Genomic DNA, 19,859 nt, shown 5'->3' on the forward strand with positions numbered 1-19,859 from the left:
TACACAAAGTCATTGACGACACTCTAATGTCATTACTTTTTTACCTTTTTTTCTGCTCGTTTATATATATATCTTTCTACACGGATACTAGAAAATTATGGTAATATGTTATAACTTTTATATTTTTGCTACCCGGTCAACTGGTCCACAATCTCGCAACACCATCAGCACCTGCAGAGAATAACCATGCTTCTCTTGGATGCCAGCACACATCTAACACACCTAATGAGTTTACCACCTTGTGGCCTTGTAACTTCTTCAATGGCACCAATAATGGGTTGGTCACCAAATCATCATACACAGTGGCATGGAAAACATGGATGGAACCATCATCAGATGCAGAGCAGAACAATGGAAGAGTACCCTTGTGGAAGGCAACTGATCTAACTGCCTTTTCGTGATACCTCAATGTCTTATATGGAGTGGCAGCAAGGTCAAGGTCGTGCCACAACACTCTCTTATCGTATGAACCGGCAATAAGATGTTCTCCTCCACGTGGGTGAATGTCCAAACAAGATAACCATCTTGCTCCAGGTAGTAGCTTCTTCACAAGCTGTTGTAGTTGTAAGTTGTAGATTCTGATGTAACGCTGGGACATGACAAACAAGACAGGCTTAGTTGGGTGAAATTTGGCATCCATCAAAATACCCCTACTTTTACGGAACGGAGATTGGGATGCATGTTTGGATAGTTGATGGATCAGAATACTGGCCCTGTTACCACCATCTGGGGAAACAGAAAGTAGGTAATCACCACGACGATGCCAATTCAACTTTTTGATAGTGGACGCAGATGTACCTGCGCCTCTCGAAGTAGTTATCACTAAAGATATACCGCTCTCCGCTTGTACCTTCGTTGGCTTAAACCATTCTGCTGCACTCTTGTTCACGACGGCTGTTTCATCTTCATCGCTTGGTTTCTCACCGGCGGCTTCATCGTCTGAACCTACACCGGTGACTTCAGCCTTATCACTTTGTGCCTTAGTGTAGCCAAAACCGCTTTCAATTATCTTGTGCCCTTCGTTCTCAACCTCGTATCCAAAAATAGGTGGGACACATAGATAAACGTTTTCACCTGCTGAGATTGCTAAAATACCACATTCTGGATCAGGATTCCATTGAACAGCCTCAACATGGTCTTCGGTGTTCTCTTCCAAATCATCAATGATGACAATTTTGTGCACCTCTCTACCAGTTAAAACTTCCCAAATACGCACTGTACCGTCATCGGACCCAGTGGCAAGCCAGTTTCCTGTAGGATCGACGGATAGCGTACGGATTTTACCCTGGTGACCCTCATAAGTAGTGGACGTTCTGATTGGAAATGGTCTCAAGTCCTTTGGTGATGGTAACTCTGGAATCAAAGATTCTGGGTCGATGTTCAATTTGTTTTTGCGTACACGTGGAGCCAAGTAAAGATCAAGACATCTTTCAAATCTTTCACGAATGTTCTCACCATAGCCTGGCACCTTACGCAAAGAGCCGTATTTTTCTGGAATGAAATTTCTCTCACGTTCACTTGGATCCATCTGTTCCCATTCTTTACGTTCCTCCTCTGTCAGAAGGTACTCTTCGGGTGGGTTATATGATTCCTCGTTAGTCGGAGGTGGTACCTTAGGAGCACGTAATGTCATAATATGATCCTTGGTGATCTCATCATCCATCCCTTCCCAAAGATTGTAGTTAAGTTTTTCATCATCTTCTTCCTCTAACTTCTTACGCTGATCAGGAGGAATAATTCTTCCTTCTCTTATAGCCTTCACTATCTTCATTATTCTACGAGCTTCATGTTTGGATGGTGTGAAACGGCTCTTTGGTTCAGGTGCTGCACTAAGCGGCATTATTTCGGTTTTGCTGGTAAACCATTCAATTGTTGGCTCATAAGGATTGGTGTTGTCATCTGGATTTTCGTTCTTCTCGATCTTTCTAATCAACTCTAACTCTTCTTCACTGATATTCAAAGAAGAACCGGAATTCTTATCTAATAAACCGGTCCATCCTTCAGGTAAGTCGATGTTTTCAAGAAGTTGATCCAATGCACTACCCTTAGCTGGACGCATGATTCTTTTACCGTTTATATCATAACCAATGTGCGGATATTCGTCGTATGCAGATATTGGAATGTTACCAACAGTGTTGAAATCTTCACCATCGGAATCGTCAGAGTCGTAAACTGGGTTGATTTCAGGCCTGATGACCCTAGGGCGGCCATCTGCAAATTTCGTGTGGAGCTCATCCAATTTGGCTAGGGAGTCAGATGACAATGTGCGTAATTTAACATCAGACAAACGGTCAGTTAGGGATTTGGTAGTTTCTGCGTCGGATTCTTCCTCACTGAATGAACTTGGTTCGTCATCTGAGTTTTCATCTTCTCCGTCTTCAGCCAACATTTTGTTAAGCTCTGCATCTGAATCTGAATCTGAATCTTCTCCTTCTTCTCCTTCTTCATCGTCGCTCGCTTCTACGTCAATCAATCCTTTCAACTCAAAGTCTTCATCTTCACTGCTCTCATGTTCATCGTGGTTTCTCTTCTTCGAGATTTCTACCGCTGGAACGCTTGTAGCTGTTCCATTTTGGGCTTTCTTTTCTCCTCTGCTTCTCGTACTGATAGCCATATTGTCCCTTGTCTATAATGGTTAACAAATTCCCCGTACACATTAATAGCTGACATTTCATTCACATGGAAAAAAAAATGCAGATATAGGTTATGTGAAAAAAAAAAATATATTAAAAATGGAACAAAAAAATTTTATTTCTTCGAGATGCTGTGCACAGCCTCGAGCTTGTAGTTACATACAATTAAAGACCCCAAATACAAACTTTCCCGTCGTCTGAACCACTAGCCCATTCAACGCTGCCACCACTAGAAGCATAGCCGTCACCCCTCCAAGTGACGCAGTTGACTAGACCCTCGTGCCCGTTCAAACAACCAACTATATTTCCCTCGTAACCCCAGAGCCAGATCTCGCCGGATCTACCGCCACTGATTACTATGCCTGTATTTGCGTTTGTGTCTTTCCTATTAGGATTGTAGTTGCCACCTGCACATCCACGAATTATGAAGTTACTGGAGCTTGTAGATGGTAGGTGGAAAAAAGACTCGAGGTAAGGAAGCTTGTCGCCCCCAATCTTGTCTGTAGATTTGAGTGAGGAGGAAGACGCTGCCGATGAAGATGCAACAATCCCAGAAGTATTGATGAGGACCAACGAGCTTGGCTTCAAGTTCACCAACACAAATGTATTCTCGGGTTCATTCTTGGCGGGATTGTTGGGGATTATGCCCGGGAACGAGGAAGATACCGAAGAGATTGCCACCGGAATCTGGTTGAACTGCATTTTATAAATGAGCTTTAAGTCGGGTATCGAAAAGACGAGCAACTCGTTGGTCATGGTGATTGCCCATATGAAGTCGTTCTGGATCGTGAAGTCTTGTATCTGTGGAGATATTATGGATTTGCTGTATTTGGAGATCAATTCGGGAGTCGATCCAGTCTCGCTTAGTGCTATGATAAAAAGTTTGCCGTCATTGGAGGCTATCAAGATCCTGTTGGATGTTTCGTAATCGGGCAAAAATTTAGCCGCAGAGAGTCTTGCCTGTGTTACCAATGATTTCTTGTTATCGAGCTCTTTGATGCATTTCCCTGTGTCTATGGACCATACTCTCAAGGTTTGGTCGAACGACAACGAGAGGATCTCAGTCGAGGATGAGTTCCATGATATGTATGTAATTGCTTCTGTATGAAGCTGGAATACGCCGTGGAGTTTATAGTTTTTGGTGGCATCGTACACAATGATCTTGGTATCCTTTGAGCCGGTGGCAAGATATTTCCCGTCTGGTGAGTACTTGATAAACCACACTTCGTTTGAGTGGAAATTCAAAGTCTGCTTCAACTTTCTGGGCAAGTTATCGTTGCAAAGCAGGCTGTCATTTAGCGAAAGTGAGGAGGGGGACGTGGTGGCAGAGGAGTTGAATGATGGTATGGACAATTGTTGATAGTTCTGGGCATCTTTCATGATGGACTCGATGCCGTTTGGAAACAAGTACACCGGGGACGGCAACAACCTGAACAAGTTCTCCACCAAGATCTGTCTCGACTCGGCTATGGACTCCACGTTTTTCCAGTGGATCGAGGACAAAAACACGTTGGGGATGTCGTTTTGTAGCAGGAGTGACGAGAGATTTTGTCTGATCGACAGGTCTGTCTTCTCCGGCAACGACCTCAAGATCGACAACGCTTTGTTCGTGTTCTTCAAAAGGTACAACTCCTCCAAGAAGGCGATAGTCAAAATGGCGATCTCGATTTTGAACTCCAGCTCCTCCGAGTCGTAGTCCCGGCTCAAGCTTCTGAGCTGCTCCTCGACCTGGGAAATCAACGGCGAAGACAAGTCCGACGTCGTTATCAGCTTCGTCACCTCGTGCTTGACTTGCAAATAGTGTCTGTGGCTCTCGTTGAACTCGGGCAACTCCAGCACCTGCTGAGCTATGCCCGAATGGTTGTGCTGGAACAGGTACTGGGCAATCAACGTAAGCGTATCGTCCATTGTCGTTATTTCTTTCTCCGGGTGGGTGTTCTTGTGAATCTGGCTCTCCTGCAGTGTGTGCAGAAAGGAGAAACCGCCATTCCGCAGGCTGTTTCAAGGCCCTTTCTCCTACGCAGAGCTTATCGGGCAAGATGGTCCGGAAGTATGCACATCGTGAGACGGCCTTCCCCCGCCTGACGTAATCAGCGGCAATTTAAGTCGATCGGTCAATAATATGCTGCTTACCTAAGCTTTGCGACAGACTTTATGTTGCATTCCGGAATGAAAGGCTCATGTACAAGAACGGAGATCAGGGTCCAGTCCGGGGCCTAGAAAGCAGTCCCAGCAGATGAAGAGTAGCCACTTCAACTGCCTAGCAGTGCTATTGGCCATATAGAACACTCTTTCAGCAGCTGTGGTAAAAAGCTCAGAAACGTACTTGCAAAAGATTTGAAGAATTTAGATGTTTCTGTTTTGACATTAAAAAACAAAAATTTCTCCAAGAGAAAAAAAACTGGGAGAAGAGGGCATAAGGAGAAGGTTTGTCGCCCTCAAGATGGCAACCAGAAGAAAACTGTGGATGCTACGGGCTACAGCGTACGAAGTACACTACTACGTGTAAGAAGATGACATCACAAAGCGAATCGCAAATGCGTGGCATGCGCAGCAGAGCTGCGCATCAGACAAGTGCATATTATAAAAGTGATGAACCATACGATGATGGAAGTGATCTCCTGCCAGCCATTTTTATGATCTCTCGACGGATGCATTACAAGGATCACTGGTATTCCGGCAGTCGGTAATATGTATGGAGAAGGAGATAGGTCTGAAAAGGCCCAGCAGAGGAAGAAGAGCGGTGATGGTTTGGGGGAGAGAAGCTGGGGGAGCTGAAAAAAAAAGGCCAAGGGAAAGAGACGAGACAAGCGTGGGAGAGGGGCCGGCTGGCCAGAGCACGCCTGCCAGCCAAAAGAGGGCTTCTGAGAGCAGCAAAGACGAACAGAGGCCACCACGGGTGCACGATAGGTGCTGAGGGGCTCTGATTGCAGCAGAAGACTCACAGGAAACGCAATGTCGGACACCATCACCTTTGTGACAGGCAACGCCAACAAGTTGAGAGAGGTAACGGCCATTCTCTGCAACGGCCAGACGGAGGGAGCCACGGTCGGCAAGTACAGCATAACGAACCAGAAGATCGACCTCGATGAGATACAGGGGTCAATAGAGGAGATCACGATACACAAGGCGAAGCAGGCTGCGGCGACAGTCGGCGGCACTGTGCTGGTGGAGGACACGTGTCTGGGCTTCAACGCGTACAACAACCTCCCGGGCCCGTATATCAAGTGGTTTGTGAACAGCATCGGGCTCGGCGGGCTGGTGAAGATGCTTGACGGGTTCGAGGACAAGTCAGCGAACGCCATCACGACGTTCGGGTTTTGCGACGGCCCGGGAAAGGAGGTGCAGCTTCTCCAGGGCGTCACGACGGGCACGATTGTGGACTCGAGGGGTCCGACCGACTTTGGCTGGGACTCCATCTTCATGCCGGACGGCTTCGACACCACGTACGCGGAGATGAAAGGCGAGGCCAAGAACAAGATCAGCCAGCGGTCGAAGGCGCTAGCCAAGGTGAAGGCGTACCTCACGGGCGAGACTTGAAGATACAACTCGTTCCATCGCATATATATTCGTGTGTACAATGAGCCAGTCAGTTGATCGGTATAGAAATAAAAGTAGTGCTAGAAAAGTGGGGTGGGCACACACCCCGCAGAAATCGTAATGTGCCGCCTAAAACATAATCGTAAATAACAAACAAACCGTGAAACCTCAGGAAACCCTTTCCTTTTCGAAAACCTAGTGTAGCAGCGCAAACACAATTCTCTTTGCAATGTAGCAGATGAGCACAAGCAGCACGGAGATCGCCGCGTAGTACCCCTTGGTGAAGACGTGGTATCCGATGGTGCCCTTGATTCTCTGTAGATTGTGATTCTCGATCTCCTTGATGCCCTCGGCAGTCTCCTTGAAGATGTACTTGGACTCGTTGATGATCTCCTCCTTCTCCTCCTCGGTCAAGAAGTTTCTTGTCTGGAGCTCGTAGTCCCTCTTGTAGAGGATTCTGAGCACCTCCATGTCCTCCACGTCGAACTTGTAGAAGTTCGTGCCCTCGGCCACAATCTCGTCATACGACTTGCCCTCAACCTGAGGGAAGAGCCGTAGACTCTTGGTAACCTGCGAGGACATGATTCTTCCACCGGCAAAGAGCGCCAAGTAGAGCACGTGCATGTATGCCAGTAAAAGGTATGGGTGCTCTGCAGTCGTTTTGCGGATGTAGTCGGCAAACTCAATCTGCTTGGTGAGAATCGGCTTCTCGAACTTCTCCTCGTGCCCGTCGTAGAAGAACATCAAGTCCCGGTGCAACTTCGCTCTTCTAAGCATCTGGGGCTTGTAGATGGCTTTGAACATCTCTGTGTACTTGTTGTTGCCGCTCAACTCCCGCTCCAAGCAGTCTTCGATAGCGCTGAAGATGTGGTAGAACATCTGAATACCCTGTCTGTAGATTTTTGGGTCCCTGACAGCAAGAGCAAACTTGAGCGTGACCATCTTGTCGATCTGGTTGTGAAGACTCCTTGTCTCCGTGTTGATTCTGTTAGCCAATGCCCCGACGTCGTTCTTCGCAGGAATGATTTCCTGCTGGTTGATACGGGTAGTGTGCTGCGATGGAAGGGTCATCTTAGTAGTGTGTAATATAGTGTAGGTTGTTTTTTCTATCTTCTTTTTTTACTCCAGTTGTCTTTGATTAGCAAAAACCCGGACTCGTAATGTTTGCCACCCGTTCTGATGAAATACAGGCCCCAACAGCCCAGAGCAGGGCAAAACAAGCAAGAGAAGGGCGTCTTTAAGTACCAAGCCTGTTTGTTTCTCTGTACGGCTCATCTTATCACGGTCTGCACTCTGCACGCCTCGGAAAACACGCTTTTTTCTGCGTTGCTGATTTCCGAGCGGACGGACTTTTCGGCTGCCTTTATTTCCGGCATTACGTAAGCACTCCGCTCTTTTTCTTAATTGTTCAATCCGGCACAGCTCCCACGGACACGCGTACAGGTACACTTAAGGAAGAAAAAAATGTTGGAAAAATGCAAAAATAACAAGCAAAAGTTTTTACGTAATGTGCTTACGTAACCGGGTGCGCTTTTCTCTCTTCCCCGTTTCCTCGTCCACTCGAACTTTTTCACCATAAAGAAGTGGAAAAAATTCAAAAGGGCATAGAGAGTATAGGATCAGAAGACGTTCGAAGAAGTTACAAGAACAGGAAAACAGCGGTGTGCATCGCCTGTCTGTCATCTCTGTACATACAAGCATAGCTTTTTTTGCTAAATCCCATTGGGCTGCACAGAAATCTATCCCAAGAAGAACGAGAAACATGCAACATCGCATTATACGCCAGGCCTCCCGGTCGTTTGCAACGTCGGCTGCTGCGCTTTCCAACTCCACGCCAATAAAAGCCAGCCTGGTCCTTTCAAGAGCCCCAATAGTGACGCCAGATGTTCCGGAATTCGAAAAGCTTTTCTATAACTACCAGGAAGAACTCGAGAGAAGACTGATGTGGACGTTCCCAAAGTGGTTTTATTTCAAAAAGGGTACTGTTGCAGAGAGAGAGTTCACCGAGGCCCAGAAATATCCTGTTCCAGCGCAAAGAGGGGTGTGGTTCCCACAGGGTGTGCCAGATTTGAAGCACGGAAGGGACAGAAGATTCAAGCAAGAGGTAATACTACCTAAGAAGCACGCGGAGGTCGAGGCGCCGGAGGAGGGCTCCACCGACACTGCTGCAGCACTAGCAGATTTAGACGACATCGGCAGAGCAATCAAAGCAAATTCTAGAGTCACCCAGTTTGACAAAGCCAATGAGCAAACCTCTCTAGAAAGAAAACTCCCAAGAACACTATACTTGGTGGTCAAGGAGTCTGGGGCATGGAGATTCCCATCTTTTGAGGTGAAACCCGATGCGAGCGAGCCAAAGGGCCTTCATCAGATTGCAGAAGACGGTCTGCGTACTCTAGGGGGTGACAAGATCAATACCTGGTCTGTCTCGAACAGTCCTGCTGCGGTCATCAAGTATGATCCTAAGGGCCAAGTTGCCAACGTCAAGGCTTCCGACGCTTCTGCGCTCACGACAGAATTCTTGATGAAATCACATATAATTGCAGGGAAGTTCGATCTCCAGAAAGCCTCGAAAAACGTCTCCGAATACAAATGGCTAGTCAAGGAAGAAATCCAACAAGTGGTGGACAAGACTTACTTTGACCAAATAAGCCACCTCCTCAATGACAACTAAATTCTACATCGATGCATATTCCCACCGACACGTCATAAAGTGTCTTTGTGGTGGTGTATAACCGTTTTATATAAATATAACTACTGTACATACGTTATCTAATAACCTTCCCCCCCCCCCCCCCCCCCCACACACACATTGACCATGCCGCTAGAATTCGCAGCGGAGCTTAAACGGCATGAGCGCTCTGATTATTCAAAATTTCATGTCACACCCGAGCCGGCCCTCATGTGATCAAGGCGAAGATCACCAAACTGCCCCCCATTTCTTCGCATTTCTTACTGATTGCCTTACAGTGCCAAAGATGAGCAACACTGATAAAGTCCAGCATGTTAATACCCAGTCGTCTCAAAACTCCATTGGCGATATAGTGGCCGAAAGGCTCGTCCGGTTGGTCTCGGTGGGATTAAAGGAGGCTACCATGGATTCGCCGAGTTTCCGAGCCTCCATGAATTACATGCACGTATCGATATTACAATGTGCCCACCAAATGGAGAAGTCAATTGCAGTGATACAGAAGTTTGCCATAAGTTGGAACAATTTTGCACAAGTGAAAACCGAGATGGAAAACCTTTTCGGCCCTTACGTCAATGATTTTCAGTTCATCAGCAACGATATCTCTAAGCCGTGCATCAGGAAGTACTTAGAAGGACAGAGAATAATATTTGAAAGCGCCATGTCTTTATTGAGAATTGACGATCTTTCTTTTGTTAACATCGGCCACATCCTTGAAGTCGACATCCCGCATTATCTAGAAATACGTAGAAATTTTGAAAAGATCCAGAATAAGTATGATGTCATATCTGCCAAATATATGCAATTACCAAAAGGTTATGACCCAGTGAAGACAAGAGAAGATGCACTTCAGCTATTTGAGATCAGGAAGCAATATATTCATATGTCAATGACTCTTTGGATTTGTGTGAAAAATTTAGAGGGCAAGATTAGCAATGGCGTAACTGATTTTGCCAGTTCATTCCGAAATTCATTTGAAACCAGAAACACAAGCTATGGAGCCAAGCTATCAGATGCTATAGGCTTAACATCTATTGTGGAGGATATTGAACAATTGGTTAAATCTGCAGAATTGAAACAGACATCTTCAATGCTTCTAATGAAAGACTTAAATCGAGCTAGAGTTAATTCTGAAGATGGAGCCATAAAAATGTACACTCCCAGTCCAGATACCAAGGATTTTGATTCTTCTATTCTTAATGACAAGAATATATATTTAGAGAGTGAGAAAAACCTACTAGAAAAGCACGGATGGGTGTTTATCAAATCCCCGAAATTGAACGGCAGAGGCGATGTGTGGATCAAAAGATGGATGTTTGTAAAGAACGGAGTATTTGGATTTTTATCAATTTCTCAAGATGGTCAATATGTCCAGGAAAGTGATAAGATTGGTGTTCTGCTGACAACTATAAAATACATGCCAAGCGAAGATAGAAAATTTTGCTTTCAGATAAACAGTCAGCTTACGAACTTGGTGATTCAGGTCGAAACTTCTGTGGAACTCAAAAGTTGGCTCACTGTTTTCAGAAATGTGACTGAAGTTGCCAGTGCAAAAAAATCAGAAATTGCATTGAACAGATACTCACCCTGTTTGGATATGCTGAAACTCGTGCCTGTTGTGGCAAAGGATCTGGAATTGATTGATGTGAATCCAGTCGATCCTCAAATTGAAAAAACGTCGAAGTTAATTGAGTTGCAACTCTCAAATATGAAGTTTAACCTTTCCATTAATCCTCCCTTGAAAACAAGCATGACGGAGAAAATTTCAATGTCCCATCTTTATCTATCCTCGACCACAATTCCGTCGGCTACCACAGCTAATTTCTGGGGGTATGTTAACTGGGGATTATATTTTGTCCTTGACGAGGAAACCAAAATCTTAGTGTCAAATAATACTAAAACTCTGTCTCCTAGATCAGTCATCAACTTGAGATATCCTGATTTCTATCCCGAATCTTTAAGGGTTGCTGATGCTGAATTGAGATCGATTTTTGAGGTATGCATTGGAAATGACGAATGTACCTTGTTGAGGTTCAATGCATCTTGGTCTCCAAATTCTCAGCAAAACATTTTTTGTGCCTTGTACGTGACCACGGAATCTTTTTATGTCTACAGCCATACATATGGACTAATCTCAATTTTGCCAATTTCTTTATCGGACTTTCTTGAGGCCGATGTAGTTGAGAAGGCAAACTCTACCATTCTGAAAATTTATTTTGTTAGTGGGATCACAATCAAGATGCAATTGTACGATGACGATGTATATTCGATCAAAACTCAATTCAACTTCATTTTGAAAAATCGTAAGTCTTCCCATCCTAAAGATTTACAACATGTGGTTTCACAGCTTTCTCATATTCAACAAGCTTACAAGAAGATTAGAGACGAAAGACAAATGTCGATTACAACCTCTGCTATCAGACCCTCCAATTCAGACCAGCTTAAGCTGAAGGGTATAAAATTAGAATACCCAGCCGGTGAGGATTTGAACTGGATAGATAACACAACGGGAATTAGCGATTTAGATAGTGAAAATCGTATCAATTATACCTCGGAGATGGGGCTACTTTTAATCAAGAGGTTCAAGGTTCCAGCCAAGGCACTTTTTCATATTTTGTTTGGTGACGAATCTTTTTTGCTACAATGCACATTACCTTTGTCATCGAGTATTTTCAAAGAAGTTAACTCCAAGCATAGTTTGTGGAGATGTGACTCGAAGCAACGAATGACCAGAGTTGTATGGAACCCCGTATTTAACGTTCCATGTGCAATGCAGACTATCGAGCGCATAGTAAACAACAAATACTATAACATTGTCCAAGAAACTCCACATTTGAGATTTGTTTTCGGTATCAATAGGAAAATTTCCATGAGATTCATCATCTACAACTTAGATTCTAAATCTTGCAAGCTGATGGTTTACTATTCATTGGGAGGAGGAAGTAATGTTTTAAACTGGTTCTCAAGAAAAGTAATACACCAAATCATGATATTCCGGATGGAGGCGTTAGAAAGCAGACTGACAGAAGCTGTTAGCCAAATTGGAAACGATAACAGAAAAATTGCATCTGCTATTAGGACATATGGATCAATTACGAAGTACGACAGTGACGAAGCTACGAAAGATGAACTAACTTTTGACGATTCTGTGAGTTTCATTCCGCTTCAGTTATTTTCCTCATTCTACTACGAAAAGGTCAACTTTGAGATAGCGAGATTGATTTATAAAGGCATTAGAGCATTCACCAATACAATCAAAACGGTGATTAATTTCTTCAATACCAACATGGTTTTGGTGTTCCTCTTTGGGTCGTCTATCTTGATTAACATATGGCTGATAGGACGGACAAGCACTTCATATTGGAGAGAACGAAACGTCGATAGAAAAATGGATATGTTAGTTGGAGACCACTACTTGATGGAAAGATCAATAAGTATGAAGGAGATCACGGAGATGATAAACCCAAATACTACGGACTTATCATATGCGCCAAGCGGGACCGAATGCTATTGGCACTTTTTGGAACACGAGAATCTGGGAAGCATCAACCAGTACTCACGTATCGACAAAAATGATGAGATCATTGACATATATGAGCTCCATTCTTTGGAAGGTAAAAGAGAGGTCTCTCTTGCGCAGAAATTGACTGGGTTGCGCATCGAGCGTAACGGTTTACTGACTAAGCTAAATTTGTTGAACTATATCGAAAAGGAGTTTATTCTGAAAGAGTGGAAAAACTGGGTCAGCTCTGAGATCTCGAATTGCCAAAAGGTGCAAGACACTTTTCCTGGCTCGTATGAACCCATCAAGAGTTACTGCGAGGAGGTGGAGAAGGAGATGCTCAATCTATATGAGAACCTCCTGTAATAGTTATATTTTTGTTTCATGCTTGAATTACTAGAAAAACGTTAGGTACATATATAACGAGTTAATTTATTAGAGTCCGTTTTTAGCCAAATTGTCAGCGATTTCGAGATAGAAATACTTGGGGTTGAAGTTGGGTATTCCCAAGGCCATTTTCGTCTTCTTCACCAAGCCCATCCAGTTGATCAGGTCGGCGTGGTCGACATCATCCAAATAGCCCACGAAGTGGCCCCACTGGCAGGATTTGAGACTGACCATCCCGTCGTTGGGGCCTTCCCTGTCACTTATGATTTTCCACGATGCAAGAAAGATCGATCCTGGGTAAGGGTGCATTTGTGCGCCGTAGCTGAAGTACTTCACAGTGGGGTCATTTGTGACGACGGAGTTGAACTTGCCGGCGTACTTCGTAGAGAGCTGGAATATGGAGGGAAAGTTGCTGCGGATGAGGGAGGCCGGGAAGTAGCGTAGGGCGAAGTCTGCAGCCGACGTCCCTCTGTGCGGCGTGGAGATGGTTGTCAAGGACATAATCTTGTAGGGCGGCCGGGGCTCCGCGGAGTTCTGCTGCTGGAAGATAAGGTACCTGCAGTCCAAGCCACCCATCGAGTGTGCAACGAGGTTCAGCTTGACGGGCTCATCTTTCGGGATGTGGTGTCGGAGGCGGATCTGCGGCACAGACTTCCGGATGAACTTGTCTAGCATCGAGGCCCGGTGCTCGATCGACTCGAAGGGAGGCACCTTGGCGACTAGCACGGTACACCCGTGCGCCTCAAGGTTGCTCTTCACCCCGTTCCAGTACTCGATCAGGTACTTCCCCTTCTCGGCGATGGACCTGTTGTCGACGCCCATGTTCCGGGTGATCTTCTCCGTCTTCGAGGACGCCGACGCCGACGCCGAATCGGACGCCGGCACCGAGCTGCCCCCAAACAGCAGCTTGAAGCGGTCCGTAAAGGGCACCATACCTGCGACAGGCAGCTGCAGCATCTGGTCAAACCCAGAGAAGCCGTGGCACAAGACGAGCGGGTACCTCGGGGTGGCGTAATGTTCCCGCGGCGCCTCGCACGTAAGGATGTGCTGGTTATCGACAACCACGACGGGAACTACCGGCGGTGGAGACGACATGGCAGCAGTGCAGGCGTGCTGGAAACTCCAAAAAGAGCCAAACAGACCCACATAGAGCTAGTTCAAGAGCCTGTCCTCTGCTATCGTCTCTTCGGTTACCGCTTTCATCACAGGGCTCCCGGACGGGGCAAAAAACATGTCGCCGCTGGAAAATTACCCGATCGGGCCATTGCGTGCCCCGTGCGCGCGCCGGCCAATCAGAGGCGGCAGAGCAGCGGCCGTGCACAGGAATGGCAGACGCGGCCGCTGCGCTGCCAGCGAATTGTTTGCTGAGAGCCGAGCACTGCGATTTGCGTGCCGGGGCGGCGAGAGAAACGAGGCCGGCGCGGGTTGGCGCCAGCAGAACGGGTCGTCGGCGGCGGGTGGGAGAGCGGTGGTGGTGGGTGGTTGGTGGCAGCAGAGGCAGTGGCAGTGGTGGCAGAGGGAGAGGGGCAGCAGCAATGCTCAGCGATGGTGGCCGTAGAGGGGGTTTGCCCTTGTGTTCTCTTTTTCTTCTGTACTTGTTCTTGCTTGTGCTCTTCTTTCTTCTGGCCTGGCGCCTCCCTTGGGTCCTCACAGCACCCAGTGAATTGTTTGACACCTGTTCATCAACATAACAATGATTTCCGCTAGATCCATCAAAGCTGCTGCTAAGCAAGCCTTAGCTGTCAATGCTAGAATTGTCCCAAGACTTGTACGTGCACTTCACTAGAGAGCCGAGGATTAGGGAGGAGAGCAGCAGACGGCGGCTGCTGCCGCTGCTGCACGCCTGCAAGGGTTGCGCCGCCTTGGAACACGCCGCCTGCAATTGGAGGCTGCATCGTTAAGGCCGCCAACACTCGCCCAACCCTCCCCACCTGCTGGCTATTTTTTCCCATCCGCTGGAGAATTGTCATACTAACAACAGATCCACTTCTACCACCATTCCTACAGGCAAGACCATTAGCTGCAAGAACCTATGCTTCTGCTAAGGCACAACCAACCGAGGTCTCCTCCATCTTAGAATCCAAGATCAGAGGTGTCTCCGAAGAAGCTAACTTGGACGAAACCGGAAGAGTTTTAGCTGTCGGGTATGTACTACTTTCCCATTGATTATCCATTCATGTTCATGCCACCGCTCATTCACTGTGTTCAGTTGCGTGCGCCCGACGCACACGCTGACAACAATACTAGGATAGATCACAATTTTTCAAATTCCCTCACTTTTTTTTCTGAGGGGGGAATGAGCGAACGCTCCATTAAAGTGAGGCGTGCAACCACCAAGCGTTTTGTTCCCTCTATTTTCGCTACACTGGGCCGGCCGCTCTTTCTGTCCAGTGAAGACGCACAGGTGAATGAATGTGGCCTTTTTGATGATGAACATGCAGCACATGCTGAACCCATGGCGAACCCAATACTAACATTTTTGAACCCACACTCCACACATTTTTTTCTTTTCTAATACAGTGATGGTATTGCCAGAGTTTTCGGTTTGAACAACTGTCAAGCTGAAGAATTGGTCGAATTCGCCTCCGGTGTTAAGGGTATGGCTTTGAACTTGGAACCAGGGCAAGTCGGTATTGTCTTGTTCGGTTCTGACAGAGAAGTCGTTGAAGGTGAAATCGTCAAGAGAACTGGTAAGATTGTTGATGTCCCAGTTGGTCCAGCTATGTTGGGTAGAGTTGTTGACGCTTTGGGTGCCCCAATCGATGGTAAGGGACCAATCGAGGCTGTTGCCACTTCCAGAGCTCAATTGAAGGCTCCAGGTATTTTGCCAAGAATGTCCGTTTTTGAACCAATGCAAACCGGTTTGAAGGCTGTCGATGCTTTGGTCCCAGTCGGTAGAGGTCAAAGAGAGTTGATTATTGGTGATAGACAAACCGGTAAGACCGCTGTCGCTATAGACACCATCTTGAACCAAAAGAGATGGAACGACGGTGCTGACGAATCCAAGAAGTTATACTGTGTTTACGTTGCTGTTGGTCAAAAGAGATCCACTGTTGCTCAATTGGTCCAAACCTTAGAACAACATGATGCTATGAAGTACTCCATCATTGTTGCTGCAACTGCATCTGAAGCTGCTCCATTACAATACTTGGCTCCTTTCACTGCTTGTGCCATTTCCGAATGGTTCAGAGACAACGGTAAGCACGCTTTGATTATCTACGATGATTTATCCAAGCAAGCCGTTGCTTACAGACAATTGTCCTTATTATTGAGAAGACCACCAGGAAGAGAAGCTTACCCAGGTGATGTTTTCTACTTACATTCCAGATTATTAGAAAGAGCTGCTAAGATGTCTGTCGCTCACGGTGGTGGTTCTTTGACCGCTTTACCTGTCATTGAAACCCAAGGTGGTGATGTCTCTGCTTATATTCCAACCAACGTTATTTCCATTACTGATGGTCAAATTTTCTTGGAAGCTGAATTATTCTACAAGGGTATCAGACCAGCTATTAACGTCGGTTTGTCCGTTTCCAGAGTCGGTTCCGCTGCTCAAGTTAAGGCTATGAAGCAAGTTGCAGGTTCTTTGAAATTGTTCTTAGCCCAATACAGAGAAGTCGCCGCTTTCGCTCAATTCGGTTCCGATTTAGATGCTTCCACCAAGCAAACTTTGACCAGAGGTGAAAGATTGACTCTATTATTAAAACAAAAACAATACTCCCCATTGGCTGCTGAAGAACAAGTTCCAGTTATTTACGCAGGTGTCAACGGTTTCTTAGATAAATTACCATTAGACAAGATTGGTAAATTCGAAGTTGATTTCTTAGCTTACTTGAAGGCTAACGAAACCGAAATCTTGGATGCTATCAAGACCAAGGGTCAATTATCCAAGGAAGAATTGGGTAAATTAAAGACTGCAACCGAGAACTTCGTTGCCACTTTCTAAAAAAAATAATGAAACGTTTATGTTAAGCTAGTATACTGTTTTTTTTATTAAAAATTATTTATTCCATATTTATATTTATTTTATGATGAAATGATAAGAAGTTGATACTTCTTTTCACTGTTGAAGCTGAAGAAAAATATCACTTTATTTATTTATATTTATATTCTTATATTCTTTTGACTTTTCTCTATTTAGATGCAAAGAATTTCAATTGAAGCAACATTTTCAACTGTTTCTCACATCTGAAGCTGAACCAGCTATTGAGCCAAACTTACGACTTGTTATCCATCTCTTCTTATTTATTCATCTATATTTTACACTTTCCGATTAATATAGAGTCTTTTAATTAAGCTCACGAAACAGCGCTCATGTTTTGATGCAGTTTGGAGCAACTTTTTGGGTCCCTCACATCCCCTGTTTAATATATTCGAGGCGAGAAAAGGTGGGACGAAAAAGTAAAGAGCGCTTTATGAAAAGTGTCATGGAATTCTTTATGTGGGCTAGTTTCGTGTGAGGAAGGGCCAATCTATGGTATTAAGCTATATATTAACCGATAATTTCGCAATACATATACACAAGAATGGTGGATAGTGATACGGAAAAGCAATTGACACCGAAGATGCACGGAGTGGTGGAAAAAGGCCCACATCGTGTAACCAACGATGAAATATACAGGAGGTCTACTCAATACAGATTTTGGTCGTTTGATGAAGACAAAATTGAAGACCTCAGAGTAACTGTGAATCGACGGGGGCAGGAGGTTTTTGAAAATCGAGTTTCTGAACTGGACGATGATGCAGATGCACTCATCAAAAAATATATCTCAGAAAGTTTCAGCCCGATAAGCGTCGAAGAGGAACGTTTGATTGTGGTTTACTACGCCCGAAAATGCAAAGATCTTGCCAACTTTTTCAAGTTTACCACACAGGTTCGGTTGACAGCCATATCCTTCCTGCTCAAATTCTATCTGGTTCATAGTATAATGGAGTACTACCCACAGCAGATAATGTACACCTGCTTATTCTTGAGTGCCAAAAGCGAGAACAACTTCATTGGAATCAACAACTTTTCGAAAACCATACCAAAAACAACACCAGAGAGTATATTGAAATACGAATATACCATTCTAGAGACGATGCGGTTTACTCTCATGTGTCACCATCCGATGAGGCCGTTATACGGGTTTTATCTCGATATTCAAAATGTCTTAACAAAACTTGACTTCAACCGTTTGTACAAGGACTACCTCGCATGCCGTGAGAGGATCAACGAGTCAGTGTTTAGTGACGTTCAATTTCTTTATACTCCTCCTCAGATAGCGCTTGCCGCGTTATATATTGTCGACGACGTGGTATGCATGAGATATTTGATGAGAAAGTTCGGTGTGAAAAGGAAGCAAATGTTGGAGAAAATGGGTCACGGAGACAAAGATAAGGAGAACCAAAAGACAGAAAATGGAGAAACTGTCGAGAAGAAAGAGCTATTAGCGGAGGTGATAAAAGAGGAGACCCCAGTCAACGAGCAAAAAGATGCTGCTACGATTGTTGATAAAGGAGAAGAAAACAGTCCCGACGAAGCTGAAGCTAAAAAGGTAGAAAAAAAGCACACACCGTTGGAACGTTATGAGAAGATGATTGAACTGATAAAAGAATGTTCAGTCAAGATGCAAGAAAAAGTCGATCCTACTGTTGAAGAAGCAAAGGTGATCTCATTACGTGCACACTTTTGTCTAGACCCTGTGAAATATTTTAAGAAACTAACCACTACACCACCTCCCGCTACTACAACCCCAGCGGAGGATGCTGGGGTGAAGAGAGAAAATCCAGATCAAGATGATGCTGAAAGAGAAGCAGTTAAAAGGGTTAAAGTGACGTGAATAGTCCACTAGTAATTAAATTGTACATTACATGTTTTCTTCATAAATATCCGGTATTAGCTGCATATAGAAGTGTGTGTATCTTAGAAGATGATTATAAAATTTTCGGTATAGCTGTGATTTTATCCTTGACATTACCAACATGGTAACAGGAACCCTTTTCCTTGTCTACAAGAACCACATCCTGTCTAAAGTCTGAAGAGCCACCTCGAAGAACTTCAAACTTGACTTTTCCAATATTCATAGTCATTTTTCCTGACTTGTGTATTCTAATTTTTCCAATCTGCCCGTCGAGTCCACCTTCAAAAACAGGCAATGAACAGGGTACCTGGAGGAAAAACATATTGTTCTCGAGATCCAGGCTTTTCAGGTTTTTAGACAATATGTTGTAGTCTTCCTCCATTTGCTTGGTTTCAAGCTGTTCCTGAAAATTATTCATATGTAAATTTGCGTCATCCTCATTGATTATTGCCCTAGATTTAGATGAGTCTCCCGAAACCGGTATCACATCGGCTGTAGGCTCTCTCGATGGAGTTTCGGAAGGAATAACTGACTTTTCACTGCGGAATTCTGTTTTTATAGTCTTATCGACCTTGGCCTCCTCTCCGTATTCTCTGTGTTCATTCCTTTCTGCGCGGACAGGAAACAAGTCTGTATCTATCTTTTCCATATCCAAATCTCCATCACCATCAACAAGATCGTCGCCTAACAAAGATTTCTTCCCCATATCTATAGCATTATCATCTATGTCAGAATCAGAGTCATCAAAAACTTTCAGATTCCTTTCACCATTTTCAGACTTGATTTTGGAGTTCTTGAGCGCTTTCGCCTGTGACTTCGACTTCAGCCTATCCAGAAGAGGGTTCATCGGATTTTTACCACCAGACCCTGATGAGGAGTTGTAAGTAGCCGATCCACCCAATGAAATGGCACCTTCGGACAAGGGACCTGAAATGACCAGCTGAGTGCCTGTCAGTTTTTTGTTTGTCCTGCCACCGGCAGCACCTGGACCCGGCTTCTTTGTCAATCTTCTGTTATTCTTTTCTACTATTTTATTCACACCTGGTGTACTTATCTTTCCAGCATTTTCTCTTTCTTCTTTTGTTTTTCTGGACACCACCTTTGGTTTGAATTTTAGTGCTGGTTTGGCACCTGTTGGAGTGCCCGAGGGTGCAGATGAACGGGTGATACTGTCCAATCGTTTTGACATTTCTCTACCTCTGTAATATCTTTCTTCAAATACGCTCAGAATACTTTGACGAAAGACGGATTTGGAAACGGGAAGAAAA

At 45.0% G+C, this 19,859-nt stretch overlaps 10 protein-coding genes across 10 annotated transcripts; 5 read left to right on the plus strand and 5 right to left on the minus strand.

The window, feature by feature from the left end:
• Positions 1–136: 136 nt before the first annotated feature.
• Positions 137–2,614, minus strand: PICMEDRAFT_36057 (hypothetical protein; the record flags this gene model as incomplete). The annotated part of the gene is made up of 1 exon (XM_019162981.1): positions 137–2,614. One exon carries the CDS (start codon positions 2,612–2,614, stop codon positions 137–139), a length of 2,478 nt encoding a protein of 825 aa, XP_019016566.1.
• Positions 2,615–2,763: 149 nt separating this feature from the next.
• Positions 2,764–4,840, minus strand: PICMEDRAFT_17921 (hypothetical protein). Its single transcript, XM_019161806.1, has one exon. It carries the CDS (start codon positions 4,539–4,541, stop codon positions 2,799–2,801), a length of 1,743 nt encoding a protein of 580 aa, XP_019016567.1. The 5' UTR covers positions 4,542–4,840; the 3' UTR covers positions 2,764–2,798.
• A 748-nt stretch (positions 4,841–5,588) lies between these two features.
• Positions 5,589–6,173, plus strand: PICMEDRAFT_74214 (hypothetical protein; the record flags this gene model as incomplete). Its single annotated transcript, XM_019164711.1, has 1 exon — positions 5,589–6,173. One exon carries the CDS (start codon positions 5,589–5,591, stop codon positions 6,171–6,173), a length of 585 nt encoding a protein of 194 aa, XP_019016568.1.
• A 195-nt stretch (positions 6,174–6,368) lies between these two features.
• On the minus strand, positions 6,369–7,244 carry PICMEDRAFT_74215 (hypothetical protein; the record flags this gene model as incomplete). The annotated part of the gene is made up of 1 exon (XM_019164712.1): positions 6,369–7,244. One exon carries the CDS (start codon positions 7,242–7,244, stop codon positions 6,369–6,371), a length of 876 nt encoding a protein of 291 aa, XP_019016569.1.
• Positions 7,245–7,935: 691 nt separating this feature from the next.
• PICMEDRAFT_60197 (hypothetical protein) lies at positions 7,936–12,730 on the plus strand (the record flags this gene model as incomplete). The annotated part of the gene is made up of 3 exons (XM_019163415.1): positions 7,936–8,796; positions 9,503–12,124; positions 12,305–12,730. 3 exons carry the CDS (start codon positions 7,936–7,938, stop codon positions 12,728–12,730), a joined length of 3,909 nt encoding a protein of 1,302 aa, XP_019016570.1.
• A 72-nt stretch (positions 12,731–12,802) lies between these two features.
• On the minus strand, positions 12,803–13,756 carry PICMEDRAFT_25348 (hypothetical protein; the record flags this gene model as incomplete). The annotated part of the gene is made up of 2 exons (XM_019162388.1): positions 12,803–13,540; positions 13,694–13,756. Coding segments are annotated over 2 exons (801 nt in total), but the record flags the coding sequence as incomplete, so codon positions are not given.
• Positions 13,757–13,961: 205 nt separating this feature from the next.
• On the plus strand, positions 13,962–14,801 carry PICMEDRAFT_172846 (hypothetical protein). Its single transcript, XM_019161532.1, has 2 exons — positions 13,962–14,525; positions 14,759–14,801. Exon 1 carries the CDS (start codon positions 14,077–14,079, stop codon positions 14,440–14,442), a length of 366 nt encoding a protein of 121 aa, XP_019016572.1. The 5' UTR covers positions 13,962–14,076; the 3' UTR covers positions 14,443–14,525; positions 14,759–14,801.
• Positions 14,213–17,032, plus strand: PICMEDRAFT_17928 (hypothetical protein). Its single transcript, XM_019161808.1, has 3 exons — positions 14,213–14,519; positions 14,759–14,895; positions 15,272–17,032. The coding sequence occupies exons 1-3, from the start codon at positions 14,445–14,447 to the stop codon at positions 16,692–16,694; spliced, it is 1,635 nt and encodes a 544-aa protein (XP_019016573.1). The 5' UTR covers positions 14,213–14,444; the 3' UTR covers positions 16,695–17,032.
• A 311-nt stretch (positions 17,033–17,343) lies between these two features.
• On the plus strand, positions 17,344–18,453 carry PICMEDRAFT_25974 (hypothetical protein; the record flags this gene model as incomplete). Its single annotated transcript, XM_019162424.1, has 2 exons — positions 17,344–18,076; positions 18,197–18,453. Coding segments are annotated over 2 exons (990 nt in total), but the record flags the coding sequence as incomplete, so codon positions are not given.
• A 113-nt stretch (positions 18,454–18,566) lies between these two features.
• Positions 18,567–19,826, minus strand: PICMEDRAFT_17931 (hypothetical protein). The gene has a single exon (XM_019161809.1). It carries the CDS (start codon positions 19,778–19,780, stop codon positions 18,665–18,667), a length of 1,116 nt encoding a protein of 371 aa, XP_019016575.1. The 5' UTR covers positions 19,781–19,826; the 3' UTR covers positions 18,567–18,664.
• Positions 19,827–19,859: the final 33 nt, after the last annotated feature.

The sequence above is a fragment of the Pichia membranifaciens genome, assembly GCF_001661235.1.
Source record: "Pichia membranifaciens NRRL Y-2026 unplaced genomic scaffold PICMEscaffold_5, whole genome shotgun sequence".
Lineage (NCBI taxonomy): Eukaryota > Fungi > Ascomycota > Pichiomycetes > Pichiales > Pichiaceae > Pichia > Pichia membranifaciens.